The sequence below is a fragment of the Aotus nancymaae genome, unplaced genomic scaffold, assembly GCF_030222135.1.
Source record: "Aotus nancymaae isolate 86718 unplaced genomic scaffold, 86718_ANA_hifiasm-v0.15.2.pri h1tg000029l, whole genome shotgun sequence".
In the NCBI taxonomy this organism is placed as follows: domain Eukaryota; kingdom Metazoa; phylum Chordata; class Mammalia; order Primates; family Aotidae; genus Aotus; species Aotus nancymaae.
The window spans coordinates 46548118-46568794 of record NW_026988442.1 but is presented as its reverse complement, the minus strand read 5'-3'; the positions used below and the strand labels follow the sequence as shown (position 1 = coordinate 46568794).

The 20677-nt window shown below is 36.4% G+C and overlaps 1 protein-coding gene and 1 long non-coding RNA gene across 4 annotated transcripts in view; one reads left to right on the top strand and one right to left on the bottom strand.

The window, feature by feature from the left end:
* TTC21B (tetratricopeptide repeat domain 21B) overlaps positions 1-19378 on the bottom strand; it is a 77022-nt gene extending 57644 nt beyond the window's left edge. For all 3 annotated transcript variants that reach the window (XM_012440567.2, XM_064382650.1, XM_012440569.3), the window contains exons 1-7: positions 19265-19378; positions 16051-16180; positions 15850-15960; positions 12327-12493; positions 10117-10239; positions 7933-8090; positions 106-190 (exon numbers count right to left, since the gene is read on the bottom strand). In XM_012440567.2, coding sequence (XP_012295990.2) covers positions 106-190; positions 7933-8090; positions 10117-10239; positions 12327-12493; positions 15850-15960; positions 16051-16180; positions 19265-19285 — 795 coding nt within the window. In that variant the 5' untranslated portion in view covers positions 19286-19378. The remainder of the gene's footprint in view (positions 1-105; positions 191-7932; positions 8091-10116; positions 10240-12326; positions 12494-15849; positions 15961-16050; positions 16181-19264) is intronic.
* On the top strand, positions 980-14783 carry LOC135276986 (uncharacterized). Its single transcript, XR_010344590.1, has 5 exons — positions 980-1200; positions 1864-1926; positions 13664-13811; positions 14326-14363; positions 14477-14783. It is a non-coding gene; the product is annotated as an uncharacterized LOC135276986 (long non-coding RNA).
* Positions 19379-20677: the final 1299 nt, after the last annotated feature.

Sequence of the window (20677 nt, the reverse complement as noted above, 5' to 3'; positions counted from 1 at the left end):
AGAGAACTTCAAGGCTTTAATGTATATGCACATGTACACATATGTGTAAGTGTAATGAAATATATTTTTAGATATAAGACACCTAAATAATACAGTGCCACTTACCTTCTCTATATCCCCCTCCCTACACACATAGTAGAGTGCCTGCATTCTCAGTGCTTCCACATTTTGGCTATCTTGGAGCAGCAACCTGCAGGAAAACATTTTAGTTAATATTGAAACAACTTTATATATTTTCTTTTATTTGAGGGCATGAAAAGTTGGTTTGCTTGCCTCACTATTCCACTGTTCAAATAAGTAATTTTCATTAGTAAAATGTCATCTGCTTTGTGAAAATTACCAACTTTATTATTTAAACAAGAAAAAGTCTCTGGAATTTAATTTTTAATATATTTTTAAAATATATGAATAGGTTGTACTAGTCTCATTAAATCTTGTAGCAATCCTACATAAAGTATTAGCTAACTATATATAACAGTATAGTAAAAGAATAATTCACCTTAACAGGTTGATTTATTACAGGAATTCCAGGAATGCAAACCTGGGTAGAATATTACAACACCTACTAATATTACTCACAGCAACAGATTCCTATGTGATAAAAACAAATGAGAAATGTTACATTAAAAAATCCTATTAATAAATGGAACAAAAACCAAAAAGAAAAAAATAACAAGCATGAACTTAAGAAACGTGTAAAAGCTATAAAATTTCCATGAAACTGTATTCAGGGACATTTTAAAAAAGAACTGAACCAAAAAGGTAACACCCTAGACTTCTTATCATGGATGATACGGTACACTCAATTACTGGTTCCAGTTTTTCAACCCTCCTTGAGTATGTGTCTTCTGCCATGAAACTTACAAAAGTTGGAGTGTACCCTACTGCTCCTTGACTAGGGACTTGGACATTTTTCTTATATTCACAAATGGAATGTAGGCAGGAATACCAGTGTACCAGCCTAAATTCCAGAGGTAATGCATATTTCTGCTTGTTCTCTTGCACCTGCTATCACTATGAGAACGATTTTCTCTGAGTAGCAGCTGTCTCTTTTCACGAGTCCAGGGGAAAACACTCTTGGAGATGACAAGAGCCCAAACTGCAATGATGTGCCACACTCACGCAGTTGGATCTGAACTGAAACAGGGTCCCAGCCAAGCCTTGCTTGAGATCAGCAGACCCTCGATGACCCACACAAATGTGAGGAAAGAATACTTACTATTACATGTCCCGACATTTGTGGTTGTTTGCTATACATCAATAGCTACCTGATATAATGATGCTCAGTTTTGGTTAAGAAACGTGGTTTTTTTTGCCCCACAAATGACTACAAAATTTAATGCAATTCAAATGAAATTTTTCTATAGTTTCTTTTTTTTTCTTTACTTTGTAAACTGATTATGACAGTCAAGAGCAAAAAAAAGAGCCAACAAAACTGTTATAAGAGAAACATCATGAAATCCTGCCTCTATTAACAATACAAAAAATTAGCTGGGCATAGTGATGGGCGCCTTGTAATCCCATCTACTCAGGAGGCTGAGGCATGAGAATCGCTTGAACCTGGGAAGCAGAGGTTGCAGTGAGCCAAGATCGCACCACTGCACTCCAGTCTGGGTGACAGAGAAAGACTGTCAAAAAAAAAAAAAGAAGAGAAAAAAAGAGAGAGAGAGGATGGAGAACTTGTTAGAAAAATTATCAGAGTCCATCTGAAACTGAGGAGAGAATAGGCTTGCTTGGAAAAAAAAAAAAAGCATACTTAGAACCAGTCATATACTGAAGAAAAACAATAACTTTTAGCATGTGAAAAGTTGCTCAATCTCAACACAATAAAAGAAATGAAAATAAAAATAAGATATCTCTCAGATTGCTTAAAAAACAAAAACAAAAATACACACACTGAAAATAGCCAGAATTGGTGAGGATAAGGTAAGGGAACATTCAATAGCCTACTGGTAGGAGTGTAAATTAGTACAGTTTCCTAAGAGAGCAATTTGACAGTGTCTATCAAAAATTTAAAATTATATGACTGAGGCAGAGACTACAATTTGCCTCCTCAAATCCATTCTCTCCTTATTTACTTGGGCACGTGGCTAGCCAACACTTCCTAGATATCTTTGCAGTTAGACATGGTCAACATGAAATAAAGTAATGTATGCCATTTCTGGGCCTGGGCTTCTATAAAAAGTGGAATGACTTCTCTAAATTATCTTTCCCTTTCTGCCAGCTGTTATGAGGTCTTAGGAGATGGCAGATTGCAAGATGGAAAGAGTCTCGGAGTCTAGGTCTGCTAAAAACAGTGTGGAGGAAAGCTGCCTGAAAACTTGTAACATTTACCCAAAACAGTTACATATGGGGAAAATTTTTCTATTACATTGAATCATTATATGTTTAGATCTATTTTTGTAGCAGCTTAGCCTATCCTAACAAATACAATATCTTAAGTGCAGCCCAATGGGGAAAGAGTAAATAAATTATTTGTGTTCTCAATTCATAGAATGCTACTCAGTCTTAAAATGATCAGGGAAAGGAAGAAATAATAGATGGTCACGGATCACATGAACATCTATGTAGAAAATCTAAAAGAATCAATTTTAAAACTCTTGGAATTAACAAGTGATTATAGCAAGATTGTAGAATATGAGGTTAATATATAACATCAATTGCCTTCCTATGTACTAGCAGTAAACAAGTAGAATTTGAAATTAAAAACACAACATTTACATTAGCACTCCTTAAAGTGAAATACTTAGGTACACACAAATCTAACAAAAAATGTACAAGACATCTGTGAAGAAAATTTTAAATTCTGATAAAAGAAATCAAAGAAAAACCAAATAAAGGGAGAGATATTCCATATCATAGATGCAAAGACAATATAAGATGTTAGTTCTTCCCAATTTGATCTATAAACTAACTCAATGCAATACCAATCAAAATCCCAGCAAGTTATTTTGTGGATATTGACAAACTAATTCTACAGTTTATATAGAGTGGCGAAAAATCCCAGAATAGCAACGTATTATTGAAGGAAAAGAGCAAAGTTACAGGTCTGATATTACTTGACCTTGAGACTTACCACAAAGCTTCAGTAATCAAGACAAATAATGTGATACTGGTGAAAGAGCAAACAGATGAAGATGAATGAAACAGGGTAGAAATCACAGAAATAGACCCACACAGATAGTCAACTGATCTCTGACAAAAAGCAAAGACAATGCAATGGAGAAAAGACACTCTTTTCAATAAATGGCACTGGAAAAACTGGACATCCACATGGAAAAAATGGATATAGATACAGACTTCACCTTCTTCCCTTAAATTAATCTGAAATAGATCACAGACCTAACTGTAAAACATAAAACTATAAAAATTCCTAGAAGATAATACAGGAGAAAATCTGATGACCTAGGGTTTGATGACATTTTGGATATAATAGAAAAGGAATAATTCATGAAAGAAAGAGTTGAAAAGCTGGACTTCATTAAAATTAAAAACTTCTGCTCTGTGAAAGACAAGCCACAGACTGGGAGAAAATATTTATCAGATAAAGATATATCTGATAAAGGATTGTTTTCCAAAATATGCAGAGAACTATTCAAATCCAATGATAAGAAAACAAACAACCAATTAAAAGATGGGCCAAAGACCTTAATAGACACCTAACCAAACAAGATATACAGATTGCAAATAAGCATATTAAAAAATGTTCCACGTCATGTCATCAAGGAAATGCAAATTAAAATAACAATGAGATACCACTACAAACCTATTGGAATGGCCAAAATCCAAAACACTGGCAACATCAAAGGCTGGTGAGGATGTTTTAAAGCAAGAGAAATTCTCAAGCATTGCTGGTGGGAATATAATACGGTACAACATCTTTGGAAGACAGTTTGGTGGCTTCTTACCAAACTAAATATACTCTTACCATATGATTCAGCAATTATTTTCCTTGGCATTTGATCCAAAGGAGTTGAAAACTGATGTCCATACAAAAACCTGTACAAGGTTATAGTAGCATTATTCATAAATGTCAAAACTTGGAAGCAATCAAGATGTCCTTCAATGGATAAACTGTAGTACATCCAAACAACGAAATACAATTCAGTACTAAAAAGAAATGAGCTATCAAGTCATGAAGAGATATGGAAGAAGGTTAAATGCATAATGCTAAATGAAAGAAACAAATTTGAAAAGACTACATATTGTATTATTCCATTTTATAGGACATTCTGGAAGAGGCAAAACTGTAAAGGCAGTAAAAGAGCAGTAGTTGCCAAGGAGTTGGGGAGAGAGAGGGCTACATAGGGGATATACTATAAAGAGAATTTTTAGGGCAGTAGAAATATTCTGATGATACTACGATGTTGGATACATGTGATTACATTTGTCCAAACCACTAGAATGTACAACACCAAAGTGAACTGTAATATAAGAGATGGGCTTTGGGTGACTATGGTGTAAATTCATCAACTGTAACAAATGCACCACTCTGGTGGGAGATGTTGATAACTGGGCAGACTATCTATGTGTAGGGGCAAGGAATATATGGGAAATCTCTGTACCTTCTGTTCAATTTTGCAGTGAACCTAAAAGTACCCTAAAAATACAGTCTATTAAAAAACAATTTGGTGTATCTATGTGAATAAGTATAAAATGATATGCATTAAATACTCTCAAAGAGAAAAACAAGTTTAAAAGTACATTATGAGTCTATTTTTTATCTTCGAAACACCCTCAAAATATATATATATTTTTAAAAATATAGAACCCCCCCCCACACACACACACAACGCCTACAAAAAATCTTGAAAGATATATATACATCAAAAAATTACTAGTGCCCAAATTGTGGCCTTCAAATATCATTTCACACTAAAAGAGATTAGATTGCCCTGGACAAATGACTGATACCTACTTGGGGAAGTAATACACAAAATGAGCCAGGACAGCTTGTCATACCAAGTAGCAAAGTAACTATCAAAGACTACTAGGATCATGTCAAAAGGACTTAAGAACAACCTGAAGAAGCTCCTAATTGTCAGAGATAAGACTGCAATTATAATGACTGAAATGTCCATAACCACTCATCTAAATCCATGGCACGTAAAACAAACAAATCCAAGCCATAATCAATTACCACTGGAGGATGCTAAGCAATTCTTGGTTTTTTTTTTTTTTTTTGAAACCTGGAAATAAAGGAAAAGACTCAAGCATTTTATCATACTTTTCTTATATGAACTATATCACTCAGTAACTCACCAGGAGATAAGTTTTTCTTTATAGATATTCTAGCTATATAGGTATTCTACCAAAAACAGAACAACAGAATTCAAACGTACCCCTACTATAATCCCTATGAGCCAAGCACCTAGGTATTGAGCATGAATGGCTGCTGCTACCACAAAGAGAGAGAGAGAAGTAGACATTCTGTCACTGTGATGGAAGACAACAGTACCACTCATGAAGTAATTGCCAAAACAACAAAATTGAATGTGAATTTAACCAAACCTCTAGATCTAACTACCAACTTACAGGAAATACAAGAAAAAGCAACAAGTTGTACTACATCATAGCAGACAAACAACAAAATGTAGATCATGGAAAATGCTACAGGACAAAACACTAGTTTCTTTAACTTAAAAAACACAGCAAGAAGAAAAAGAGAAGGGAAACAGGAAAATAGAAGAGAAGGCAGGAAGAGGGAGGGAAGGAGAGGGAAGAGGGGAAGGAGAGAGACAGGAAGGGACAGAGAAAGAAAGAGTGTGAAAGATAGAACTTACAGAGACTGGTAGGGAACCTAGAGACTTTAAAGATATAAACCAATCACAACATGTGGACTTATTTGGATCCTGATTAATATATAATTTATTTAAAAAAACACAATATTTGAGAATATTGATAATTTGAACAGGGGATATTTGATATTAAGGAACTACTTTTAACTTTTTTAATGTGATAATGATATTGTCATTATGTTGTAGAGGGAAAAGAATTATGCTATTTTTTAAATCCATCTTGGTATTTACAGATAAAATGATGCAGAATTTTTAATTTGCTTCAAACTGAAAATTAGGAAGCAAATGGGGGTTTAGTCATGTGGTGACGGTAGCTTCATGAGGCTATTCTGCCTGCTTTTACATAACTGAAATTCTCCATAATAAATGATAGACGATCTTAGCAAAGATGCTACCAAGATGTTAGGCCCTGAGATAGCAATTAATATTTTGTCAGATATGGATAAAAATAACATGCTTGCAAGTCATTTATTCTGAAGATTCTAAGACTATAAACCTTGATCCAACCCAAAGTAAAAGGGACTTTCTATGCAATTTATACTTCATTTGTGTCTTGAAAGGATCCTGCTAATGTTGCACAAGAAGTTCTATTAGGACATTCTGATTTTAAAGGTATATTTGTAACACCTATGAAATTCACTTTTCTGTAATTTCAGTATTAACTGACATGAATTCATCTGTTAGTCACAAAGTATTGATATGTGACTCAAATACATTTATTCTCAGTCTTATGGCTTTAAATTACATCTGTGAGTCAGTGACTCCAAAATATAGCTATAGCCTAGACCTCTCGCGAGAACTCCAGATTCAGACATCCACCTGCCTGCTCATACATCCATCTCTACTTTGACTTCTCATAGGCATTTCAAGTTATAATGTTCAAAGCTAAACTCCTTACCTGCCCTAAAACCTTCTTTTTCCATAATTTCCCTGCCCAGCTGAAGCCAACTCCATCCTCTAGTATAAGTAGTATGTAAGAGCACAGACTCTGGGACCAGAGTACTCTGTATTTGAATCCTAACTCCACCACAAAGTAACTGTGTGGCTCTGGAGAAAACTCTTAACCTCTCTTTACCTTAGTCCATTCAGTTATAAAACAAATACTAATAGTGCCTTCCTCTTGGGGTTACTCTAGGAATAAACAGCACTTCCTATGAGCCAGACACTCTGAACACTTTACAACAGTTCAACATCATCACTGTTGTTGTTATTCTAGTAGTTCAGGCCAAAAACCTTGGAATCACCTTCAACTATTCTTTCTCTTACTTTCCTCAACAAAACGCTATAGGTCTAGATTCCAATGATTTCTCAAAGCACTTCCACCACAACTATCCTGGGGCTAACACCCAGCACTTCTCGATGATGGCAAACAGCTCTCAAAACGCTCTCCCTGCTTTCGCCTTTGCCTGCTCGCCCACAGTCTGTTTTGCACATGGCAGAGTGATTCTTTAAAATAGAATTTAGATTACAGCACTCCTCTGCTCAAAACCCTCCAGTGACCTCGTGTCTCAGAAGAAAACCCCAAATCCTTATATGGCCAACAAGACCCTTCACCATCTAGCATGGGCTCCCTCCCAACCTTTGTCTCTGACCTCACACCATACTCACCTCTCTTACTCCTCCCCACTCCTCAAACACATGACGTGCTCCTGCCTCAGGGACTCTACATTTGCTTTTCTTTCTTTCTGCAACGTCTTCTCTCAAATACCTGCATGGCTTACTCCTAAAGGTGTCAGCCTTCCATGACCACCCCATAAGACTGAACCCCTCAACACTCCCTATTCCTTTCCTGGTTTATCTTTTCCCCATAGCTCTTATACTTTCTAACATATTATAGAATATACTTATTTGGTGTGCTAGTATATGGTTCCTCTCACTTGAATATAAGCTTTATGACCACAGGGATATTGGCTTCTTTGCCTAAAAAGAGTGTTTGTCTTAGAACAGGAATCAAATATTTATGTAAATCAATAAATTCAATGTTTAAAAGCAGTCTAATTTTAAGTATTTCTCGGTTCCATACTGTTTGAAAAAATCAGATTAAAAAAAAATCTTACAACAAAAAATACACATAGATTTTGATTTTCTCAAAATTATAACCAAATCCAACTTGTGTCATCTTTTATTACTTAACCTTTGTGCTGTCTCAACTGTCTGGTCCCAATCCTGCAAGGCTAGTTGTAATTTCATTTTCTTAACAAAAGCAGGAAGGAAGCTCGGAAAGTTCACGATTATCTGGTTCACAGTCTCCAGAGCACCTGAATAATTCTGCCTCATCTCCAGGCATTGTGCCTAATGGAAGGAAAAAAAAAAAACAGTGATATCAAAACTGTGATATTTCATATCAAATTTCTCATAACACAGAGAGGGCAGGGTATGAGTGTTTAATATTTGCTGACTTTTCTGTGAGGAGTGAAGTTTTTGTCAAAACAAAATTTTAAAACATCACAGAATAATACAAATAAATTATATAAGCTATTGTGTTTTAGAATTTACTTTTAAATGGCTGAAAACTATGATGAAAGGATAAAATTTTTTAAAATGTTCTTGGAAACACCATAAAATAATGTTCCCATTTAGAACAGGAAAATTATCTTTTTAGATTAAAATGTTTCCAGGAAATTTTTAAGTAGCATCTGAAATTTTAGAAATTTTGCATCTTTTTTAAGAAATTATTTTCAGGTTAAAGAAGATGCGATTTTAAAGAACAAGCAAAATAAAGTTCAAACAAATCCTTCTACTTCAACATTTTCACCTCTATGAATAATCTGAAGGAAATAATTCCTTGTCAGGCAGTATATAGATGATATTTATGTCAGAATTGTTTATGTATAAAATAATCCCAAATGGACCTAGAGGAGAAAATTATAGTATATCCATTTAATAAAATTTTAAGCAATCATTAAAAATGATGATGTAAATTTGTAGCTGTATATTTACTGACATGAGGAGATATTATAATAATAGTGTACCTGGTTATTTCCAATAGTGATGTTCATTTTCTCATTCAGATTTTACTGCATTTTCTGAAAAAATTTTTTTACTATGTTCGTGTACTACTACTTTCATAGTCAGAAAAAATAAAGTTGTAAATATAGTTAGTACATTAAAAAGAGATGACGAGGCACATTTTTATCAACTAGCTTTTCTTTAAGAGAAAGAAAATGATCAAGAAAAATGTATGGCCAATTTCTACAGCAGTGCTATCAGGTAAAACCTGAGGGTGGTGGGTCAGAACAATTATGTTCAATAGGCTCACTGTCCATGCAAAGTGACAGGAAAAGTGATGTGGGGACATTAACACAAGTCAAGACATGAATCCTCTCCCCTTTCTAATAGACTGTTGCCTATTAGATAAGCATATAAATTTACTTAAATTAACATATAAATTTAATTGCTTTTTGGTGAGTCAAAAATAATTTTAAAAAAATTTTAAGGCATTTAGAAAGCATCGATAGGGATTGAAGAAAGGGTCCTACTTAAATATTTCCACCCTTTGCTGAGTTCTAATGACTCCATCAATTGCTCATCACTTAAAACGTATGTCCGATCATGTTATTTCTCTGTTCAAATCTTTGTATTGGTTGCCTGTCTCTCTAACTGAAGGTAGAAGCCAAAGGCCTTACAGAACAGGCCCACCACTCCTCCTAACCCCCATCCCACCTTTCTCCCTCAGGCCTTCACTTCTGTTCTCTTGGCTCATCCCACTTTGGCCCCTGAATACGCCTTAAGGAGTCTGAACTCATTATCTCCTCTATTTGAAATACTTTCCCCAATGCCCACAGGGATTTAACCCTCACCTCCTTCAATGTCTTAGCTCAAATGTCACTTTCTCTGACCACTTCATGTAAAATTGGAAGTTCATGCCCTCCAGCTTTTCCTGCCGTATTTATTTTCCATTGTACTTATCGCCTTCCAATATACTACATAATTTACTTACTTATTTTGTTTATTGTCTGTCTCTATCAGGAGAATATAGGCTCCATAAAAACAAGAGGTTTGTCTTGCTCAGGGTTTCTAATACCTAGAGTGATGCCTCACATATATAGACATATAATAAATGCTAAGGAAAGAATGTACGAAACAAAACAATAATAATGGTTACAGCTGATCCAGGATTCAGGAACTTTGGCAGGGAATACACTTCTCTAATGTATTGCTCACTGTCCTGCACAAATGCAAGTCCCCTTCACAGCTGTGAGCTGACAACAGTATCATGAAAATCATCAACTTTTTTGAGCTACTTGGTTTTGTCAGGTTTCAAATATAATATGAATAAAATTTGCAGCATGATTTATTTACCTTAACTCCAACTCACCTTACCCAGCAGAGCAAAAGTATCATTCCCACCTTGGAGGCCCTCTTCAAAATACTTCAGTGCTTTTTTAGTGTAAGGGTCTTTTCCTCTTGTAATATCAAGCCATGCTTTCAAAATGTGTCCCTGTAAAATAAATAATTCTATTTTTACTATTTTAGAAATGAAAGAAATAAATGTTAATAAAGAGCCTAATGTCATTTTTTGGCAATTAATAACAAAAAGGACTGTATGAAATAATGTTATAAACAATAAAATTCTGTTAGCGAAATCATTTTTGAACCCTTGCCAGCCTAGTGTCTTGGGAACTATACTACAAATTTCAGCCTTTAACATTACTATTGAGCTCAATACTAAAATTAAGACGCTTATCAAATATTCCATTAGTGTTAAAACCATTATTTTCTCTGAGGTTTTGCTAGTAATTGACGATTAATATTGCTTAAACCTGTAATTCAATATATACATGAGAATTTGTTGTCTCTTTTTATCTTGCTTTACATATCTTAAAGATTCCGATAATCTGGCAACTATTTTCTTAATCTCTTTAATTAGTCCATTGAATGTCAAATGACAGGTCAGAGGGCCCAGGGGTTGTAAGACATATATGATTGAAAAGAATATGCAAACTGGTTATTTTTCTGCTTAAGGTCAAATAAAAAACTGAAACATGCCCTTCTATTAAAAAAAAAAAAAATCTAGGTTAATTGACCAATTTATAAACCTTTAACTAAGACTATATTTATCTCCCTGTATTTCACCTGAAAACACAGATAAGAATCTTAACCAATGCTATGTACTAAATCAGTGCCATTATTTGAATGATTTTAACTATTGTCTCTGTGTGGATGATTTCCAACCTACATTTCTAGCCCAAAACCTTTTCCAAATTTTTATTTTTCCAGAAATTAATCTGCTATCTCCATCTTACTGTTCTGCCAGCACCAGAAATACAGCATGTCTTAAGTCAAATACATCACTTCCCTTTATGATTAGCTTCTTATACCAATGTATTTTCTAATTATGTTAACCGGTCTGTAATTTAAGGCTTAAAGCCTCAAAGACATCCTAATATGTGACAACTTGTTATCTTTCCCAACTGTTTATTATCAGTTCACAGGTCCTGTCAGTATTTAAAAATTCTGAACTTTGTACTCACTGTACAATATTTTAGTGTAGTGCCTCCAAACCTTCTGCAAGAAAGTACTATCTTTTTCTTTTTGCTGCATTCATTCCAGTTTAACCTCAAGCCACTTCATTCTAGAAACCACTGTTATATTAATCTTCTGGATTTGTACCCTAATAAAATCAGTACCATGATTAAAGGTCTTCAACAGTCTCTCAATGCATGTCAAATCAGATGCAAATATTTGTAACTAGCTGTCAAGATCCTTCAATTTGTCTCAATCTACCTCTCCAAGCTTTTCTTCCACCCTCATTATCTCTGTATCCTGTGTTCCATCAAATATGAGTATCTCAGTGTACCCAGAAGTAACATGTCTCATTTCCATCTATTATTTCTCACTTCAGGAGTATCTACTTTGCTTTTCCATAATCTTGGCCTGTTGAAATTGTATTCATCTTTCAGGTTTTAGCTCAAATGCTACTTCCTTCAAAAAAATTCTTTCACATTCTCTTAACACTTATACACATGATCTCCCCTTAATTTAAAACAGTGCCTAGCACAAAGTAAGCAAGTAACAAATGTTATCTATTATTTTCTTGCACAACTTAATCACATCTCTTGCCTATCATCTATCATTTTTCTCACAATATTAGCCGAGGAGATGCTCTATGCCACTGCTCGATTATTCATTCATGAAAGCAAAGTTTAGGTATTCTTTTCCTTTGCATTATTAACTATACAGATAATGATGCATTGTATCTAGAGCTGTTCAGCAAGGTAAGAGGGAGGAAAGGAAAGAATAAAACATGGAGGGAAGGAAGGAAAAGGGAGAGAAAAAGAAAGAGAAAAACAGAGGGAAGGAACCAGGGAGGGTGAGTAGCATAAAACTAACCTTAGAGAACCCCTATTCTACAATAAATACACTATTAACCACTTGACAATCATAAATGGGTTAAAATAAAGCTGTTATTTATAAAGTGGCACTAGAGTGGACAATAACAAAGAACTAAATCACAGATACTACTGGATATATCAATAACATAAGCGTCTTTTAATGTTATTATTTTAAAATCAGAAAAATAGCTACCTGTTTACTGCCATCTGACATTTTGATCATTCTGTCAATATATTCTCTCGCCTTATCATGGCGACCAATGTGCCATAAAAATAAGCCTGCATGGTATAAAGCTTTCTCTCCAGCTCCTTTACGTTGCTCCTTCACTCTGGCATCTGATTCCAGAATAGCTTCTCTGTCTGGGAGGGGAAAATGATATTAAATCAAAATTAAATTCTAGATCAGTATTTATAATAGGTCAGATGATTAACAAGGCAAATAATTTACTTCTCTCCATAGTGGTACTGTCTAACAGAAATAAAATGCAAGCCATATAGGTAACATTTTCTAGTAGCCCTATCAAAGAAATAGAAAGAAACAAGTAAAATTAATGTTTTATTTAACCCAATATATCTACAATAGAATTTCAATGCATCATCGATGTAAAAATTAATGAGTTGTTTTGCATTCTTTTTTCTTATTAATTGTGAAATCTGGTATTTTATACTAAGAGCACATCTGAATTAAGATGCTAAATTGTATTCAGAAATACTTGATTTATACTTAGATTTCAGAAAACTTCTGTCTGAAAAGCAGAGTTTTAGACTCAAGTTATTCCAAACATAAGTTTTCTGATAACTGAATCAAGTATCACTTTTAAATTTAAAAAGTAAATTAATTAGAATTAAATAAAATTTTAAATTCAGTTCCTCAAACTCGCTAAAAAAGCTGTATATGGCCAGGCACAGTGGCTCACACCTGTAATCCCAGCACTTTGGGAGGCCGAGGTGGGCAGATCACCTGAGGTCAGGAGTTTGAGGCCAGCCTGGCCAACATTCTGAAACCCAATCTAAAAATATGAAAAAATTAGATGGGCATGGTGGTGAGCACCTATAATCCCAGCTAAGTGGGAGACTGAGGCAGAGAGAATTGCTTGAACCCAGGAGGTGGAGGTTGCAGTGAGCCAAAATCACCCCACTGCACTCCAACCTGGGCAACAGATGAGACTCCACCTCAAAAAAAAAAAAAATCTCTATATGGTTAAGGATCACTGTAATGCACAATATAGCTATAGCGTTTATATCCTTCCCCAAATAGAAAGAATATATGCTATTTTTTTTAATAATAAGACTTATAAAAATGTACAATGGTTCTAACCACAATTGTTAGGAACAGGTCCAGTATTAGCACTCAAAGTATAAATATTTCTTAAATACAATTCTTAAATATATAAGCATGCCAGCTATCATTATGGGTCAGTAAAAAGATAGCATAATTGCTGTTACTTATATAGTTTAATACTGACTGCTCCCTTAAATAGATAATGCTATTCCCTTACATTAAATCTATTTACTCTCTCTATATATGAGTATCTGCTTAGGACACAGAAGTCAATCATACCCACGTCCTGGATGGAATCAGAATCAAAATCAGCCATGCAATGAGGAAGAAGAAATGTACATTGAGGTCTGTGATTCTAACTGTTCTATCTTTCTGGAATGTCTATCATGGAGAAAGGTATGTGACTCTTCCTTTCAACTCTAATGATATAAATTTAAATGTGGAATTAACAAGGTACAATCTAATGAGTTAAGGAAACACAACTGTTTCTCTAAGTCTACAGATTGCTTAGCAGAAGACCCATTTCTTCTCTCCCAACTCCCCACCCCTCCAATCCCTTCAAAAGTGTTCATTAAACAGACATTATACAGAAACAGAAAAAAAAAAAATCAGGGCAGGAGCAGGCATTGTACAGGAAATCTTTCCTACTCAGATTTCTATCATGTCCCTAATGAGGTATCAATCAGCTATAACACTGCCTGAATAAAGCTGTTGCCAGATTTCAGCCTTTTTATAAGCAGGGCTTACATCAGCATTCTGGAAGAATGTACACTAACAATTTACGACTTTCCTAGGCAGTATTTACAGACATCTGGGCCCCTACTAGAGCTTAAGTCCATTTGGCATCATTTTTGGTGCAAAGCAAAGTTAGCACTAAGGTGCCTCTGAACAGTATTTCTGACTCCATCAGTGTCCTGGAAATCTCAGTTTCCAATAGAATCAACACTGGTAAAAATAACCAATTAAATAAAAACTTGATTCTAAAAAGAAATTATTTTGTGCTAATTTCTTTTATTTAGACTTACTGACTGCAGCTCTCCCATGAAAATTCTCTGCTCTAGCTAAACAGACTCCCACTGGAGCATGGAGAAAACAAATACCTATGTACTAATGATCCACAGAAAAGACTAAACCTGAGCCACTTCCGTGTATTTGCCCATCCATTTCTCCTCTCTGGTGGACACTCTTCATATTCAAATTCTACCTGTCCTTCAAAGATCAGATTAAGCTCCAAACTTTCACAAAGCCTTCTCAGCCTACTCTAAAAGTTTAATAGTGCATATCAACTTCAATTAATTAAAAACTCATTTGTTTCATTTTATATTATTTAATAGAAACATTGGAATTTTATCTTTGTGGTTTTTACATTTTGTTTTCTCCACCAGATTACCAACTTGATGTCATGGACCACTTATTACAATTCTTTAGTATCATCTAACAGGATTAGGCATGGTTTCTTAAAGAAATTAAGCACATATTTACACATTTTTAAATAACTTTGTATTGATTTGTGCATGAAGGAGGTATGTCATGGTTGGCTTTAAAAAAGGCTCTTCTAATATTTAAGGAACCGGTCCATGACCTTTGTTTATTATCTAATTATTTGAAATATAATCTATATTTACAATCCTATTAGCTGTTACTGGATATATATGGAAGAATATAACATCACTTCTCCTTTATTACAGATAATTTGGATACTCTTTGCCTTCATCATTAAGTTAACTGTACATTAAGACAGTTCACATGACTTTATTTTTTATTTTCTGTTTTTTTAGAGATGGGTGTCTATGTTGCCCAGGCTGGCTTCAAACTCTTGGGCTCAAGTACTACACCTCAGTCTCCCAAGTTCCTGAGATTACTAGCTTCAGCCACTGTGCCCAGCAGTTAACACAACTTTAATTGCTGGTTCGGGTATAAAGTTTCTTCTATAATTTAGTCATGATCTAGTCAGCATACTACTGCATAAAAATTTACTGAATATCTTCCAAGAGCTAGCCCTCATAAAGGGTTTAAAGGCTCTCAAGAAGCTTAATATACAGAAGAAATAAACCACATTGGCTGTATATTTGCACATAAGTTGTAAACTTGGTTGCTGCAATTTATATACATAAATTGTATATATGGTACTTGTTTTTTTGGCTGTCCTTTTTTTGTATGACAATTACTAATATACATTCCCTTTTAACTAAAAAAATCCCTATGTACTAATGAAATCTCTGCCATAGGTTATAAGGAACACGAAAGTAGCGTAAGACACATTTATTGTGCCTGATGAATTTATACCCTTGTCAGGAAGATAAACACATGTATAAATTGTATCTATAGACAATATACAATACAGTGTGATCAGACTGAATGGCTTGGTAATTGAGAAAAATCAAAACGAACTGAATAGGAAAATTGTCCTAAGCACTGTACTTAAATACTATACCTGGATTAGGACTCATTTTATGGGCGTATATCAGTGCGATTAGAGAACAAAGTGATACATCTTGTTTATTTTTAATAGCCTCAAATTCTCGAAGAGCTTCTTGAGTTTTACCTGAAAATCAAGATTATGATATGAAAAACTGTTCTTAGTGCAAAGCAAGAATTTAAAACTGATGAAACACGTTTAATAATTAGCATGTACCTTCCATTAATGTGCCATAGGCATGATAAAACCTGAAGACTGGGTCACTTCCATACCTCTTAATTCCTTCACTGGCAACCAGTAACACATGATGGAAATACTTCTCTTGACAATAGTAATTAATCAAAGTCTAAAAGAAAATAATGAGAAAATGTTATTAAGGAATTCTGGTGCTCTGAATTACTCTAGGAAACAGATATTAACCTAACACCTAGAATAATGTAAAGCTCAGGCAATGTGACTTTTTTCTCCTAAGTTCCTTAAAATATTGTTAATGGCTAGAACTCAATGTTAAAGATTGCAGAACTGAATGATCATAAAATTACCAAAATAATTCAATGTTTTCTAATAATTTCAATCCTTTTTCCTAAAGTTTTTGTTAACAGCACAGAAATGAGTCTGCTTTCACCTTTTTTCCTTTGTCCACATTTTCTTGAATGGTTTAGAAAACAGAAAAGCAGACAATAAACAGGAATTAAAAAAAAAAAAAGACAAGAGGCTTCCATTGCCAGAACGTATTTTAAAATATCCAGTATTTTATTACAGCATTACAGAGTAATGACAAATTAAATTCTTCAATTTATCATCAAATGTTATCTTAATTGGCTTGAGTTCTGCAACAAATTGTCAGTTAAGAATAAATAAACTATTTTTCAATGGAAATGGCTGTCTTTAAGCTTTTTCCAAATTATATTATTTCCATTTACAAGACAAAACCACTATCAGGAGCTACTAACTTCTGAATAAAAATGGGCCTGTGCTATCTACCATTTTTCTTAGGATTATGTCTAAGGCTTGGTTGTTAACCTCATCAAAGAGAGAAACCACACTTTCCTGCCATCACTAGGACACACCTAATTCACCAGAAAGCAGTTTGGGCTATTCCACACCATTCTACCTGGACTCTACATCTCGTTCAGTAGCAGTGAGAAATACAGGTGACTGACAGGATTGAAATCTAAGGCTGTCTAGACAGCTCTGTTTTATTTATTTATTTATTTTTTGTTTGTAGAAAGTGATTTATTTAGAGAGAGAGAGAGAGAAACAGGAGAAGGGAGAAAGAAACAGCTAACTCACGTTGAGAAAATCCAGAAAGATGGAATGCAGGAGAGGAAAGCAGCTTCCACACTGAGTGGAAGAGAATAGAGAGAGATGGAGTTTAGGAGGAGAAGAGAGGCTTCCACGAAGGGAGTGTTCCTGGAAGGGGTAATTTATTTATCTATTTAGAGACAGAGTCTCATTCTGTCACTCACGCTGAAGTGCAGTCATGCAATATCTGCTCACTGCAACCTCTGCCTCCTGGGTTCAAATGATTCTCCTGCCTCAGCCTCCCAAGCTGGGCCTACAGGCACACACCACTGTGCCTGGCTAATTTTTGTAGTTTTAAGTAGAGATGGGGTTTCATTCACCATGTTGGCCAGGCTGGTCTCAAACTCTTGACCTCAAGTGATCCATCTGCCTGGGTCTCCCAAAGTGCTGGCATTACAGGTGTGAGCCACCACACCTGTCTGACAGCTCTGTTTTATAGTCTCTTGTTTCTGGCAGGCTATAGTCCACCTACTTCTCTAGATTAGTCAGGAGACTGTTTTCTGTAATTTTATCTGCCTTCCTCTGTGTGGTCATTGCTTCCTAACCTCCTTTTTAGTCATGTTTCTTAAAAGTGTGATCCATACTCCATCTCCAGACCCCCACAGCACACCTCAGTGAAGCACAGTTTTCCTCCAATGCTCCAGCCCCTAAAGTTGCTGTGTCCAATTGAGGACACGTTTAATATACTTACTGACTTCTGCACACATCACAACTATCTATAATCCTCCTGAAAGGCAGTGGCATAGCACCATAAAAAGGATACGAATTTAAAGGCAAAAAGACCTGGCTTCAAATCTCTGGACCTTCTTACAATGCCTCAGTCTGCTCATTTATAACATATACTGTTTTGAACGACAAAGGCCAAGTAGATGTGACAGACCATATGGCCCATAAAGTTTACAATGTGTACTATCTGGCCCTTTGTTGAGGAAGTTGGCCATTCCCTGCTCGGGAAACAAAGACAAAGAGTATTGTAAGACGAGGTTGGACAGAAAGGTGGGGTGAAAAGAGCCTCATGTTAAGTACTTGGACTTAATTCTCACGTCTAAGTGATGAGGAGTCCCATTTTTACATTAAAGTGCTTTATTAAAAAGTTCACTTGGGAGGCAGTTCAAAGAATACATTTAAGGGTATGAAAAAATTTAAGGGGATGGCAGGATAGCTAGAACAGAGGATAATGTAAAATTTCAGGCAGAAAAACAAGACACTTCAGCATCGCCTAACCTCTCGCACTGCCAAATTGTCCTCCATCTACTTACCACCATCTCACAGAATACACATTTTATTTACCTACTTGTCTGACTCCTCCTACTCAAATGTAAGCTCCAAGATAGCAAGAGTTTTTCTTAGTTGTATTATTTCAGTGCTTAGAACGGTGCTAGACACATAGGAGGCATTCAATAAATACTTGTTGAATGAGTTAGATTAGGGTTTTCCCCCAGCATTAATTAGCCTGTAAAATCTGAGAAGGCAGAGAGAGACTGTTCAGTTTTGCACACTGCCATCTCCAGCTTCTCCCGGACATACAGTAAGCCCTTCATAAATATTTGCAGAACGAATGAATCAGTGAAAAAATGAATACAGAAGACCAACATCCGAAGTTATTTTCAAGCCTCGTGTCTTTAACTATTTTTATCTGCCTTTCTTAAGTTGACCGTCATTAATATTTGCTGAATGGATGAGTCAGTGATAAACAGAGAAGACTATCACTCTAAAATAACGACTCCTCCATTTTTAAGTCTCACGTCTTTAATGGGTTGCATATAATCTTTCTAGGCTCTTTTTACCGTCCAGTGTGGGAGCTGACACTAGTTTGCCTCAAGTCCTTAAAACGTCTCACCTGGAGGCGCTGTGTCATAGGTAACCCAAGCTTTCCTAGTAAACATGATGCAAAAGTAAACACAACCAACTGCATGGGGACGAGCGATCCAGAAACAGCGCGCGGGCGGGCTGCCCAGATCTGGGGCTTTCCCTGCAGGGCCGGCGGAGGGCGGAGGCTGCAGGCCCACCCTGCAACCCGGGCGGCCGGGGCATCGCCGGGAAACGGCGGCCTAGCGAAGCCACCCGAGCGCCTTCCTCGCCCCCGAGCCAGCGGCCTGCAAAAGAACCCCGCCCGTCCGCTCACCTTCAACTCCTGCGAGTCCATGTCTGCCCCGAGGCCGGGCCGCGGGGCTATGGGACGTAGTCTCGCCGCAGCGCAACGGAAGACAAGAACTCAGAAGCCCCAGACTCCCGGAGCCCGCTTGCTCCCCAGGACCTGGCGGGAGAGGCGGGGCGGGGCGGGGCCGCGCCCCCATTGGCTGCCGGCGGGAGGGGCGGGCCTGTGTGGCGGGAGCGCGCCGCGGCGGAGCAGGCGCGGCGGGGATCCGGAGGGAGGACTGCGAGGGCGATGCTGGAGGAAAAGGGCCGCCGCCGGGTGGTGCACCTGGAAAAGGAGGTCACACTGGGAAACGCCTGTCTGAGAACAGTGGTTGGGGGGCCGAGGAAATGGAATTAAGAAATAAAGGAAACAGAGGAGGAAGTAGGAAGAACGGGAAGTCTGTTTACCATCACTGACTAAAGGAAGACACCATTTTCTGCACGTTTGTCTGGAGTCCGATTCCCGCAGTGCGGCTCTCGGGAAGGCTGGGCAGGCGCGGGAAAAAGCGGTCAACTTTCACTTGGGCGAATTGTTTTATGGCCACAAGGTGGCGCAGAAAAGTCACACGTTCTTAGAAAAGCGTTGAGCTTGGGCCGGTCTCTGCAGGCGTTGCGGCAATCTCCTTTGTTAGAATGCGTGTTCAATTAGCCCGTTTTTACCTGCCCCGATAATAAGAGGGGCAAATAAGTTAAACTTTCAAAAAATCGGTATCTGTGTTTTTAATGATACTGCTGATTTTAAGCTGAAAATAAAGTTAGTCCCAATGCAAATTTTTATGTTTGCACTCATTAGGCAACTCAATCAGTTATACACAGATTTCTTAAGACCAGGAAATTAAATTGAAATAGAATGGACTAAGAGATTTTCTATTTCTGCTTGAAATATTTTAAATAGTACATAAGGTCTGAGATTGATCCTTGCAGAATCTTTCACGTGGATTCCAAATTTTGATCCTAGTGTTAATGATCTTACTTTATTTAGTTGACATGATGCGTGGTTGCCTCTTCCAGATTTTAAGGTTCCTAAGGAGTTTATAAACATTGACTTTTTCCCCATGCCAATAGGTTATGTAAGGCCAGTCTTGAGAAAAAGGGTAGCTAGGCTCTAAGGTGAAGCAATATTTCTCACTGGTTTCTAAAGGAATTCGCCACATATTTTCATGAGCAGTTTTTTTTTCTTTCCAATATTCATAGTCCAGCTAAATGTCTGTGGTGATGAACAACTGGTGATAGCTGCTTGTCTGATTTTCAGAGCTCCGAATTAATCCGCACTTGGTATACAGCAAAGAATACCACGGGGCCAGGGTGTTCAATGAAGTGTATAATCTTGAACTGTAAACCTTTGGTTATAAGGGAAAAGTTCGTCTGTAAGGAAATATCTCAGGATCATGGTTAACAG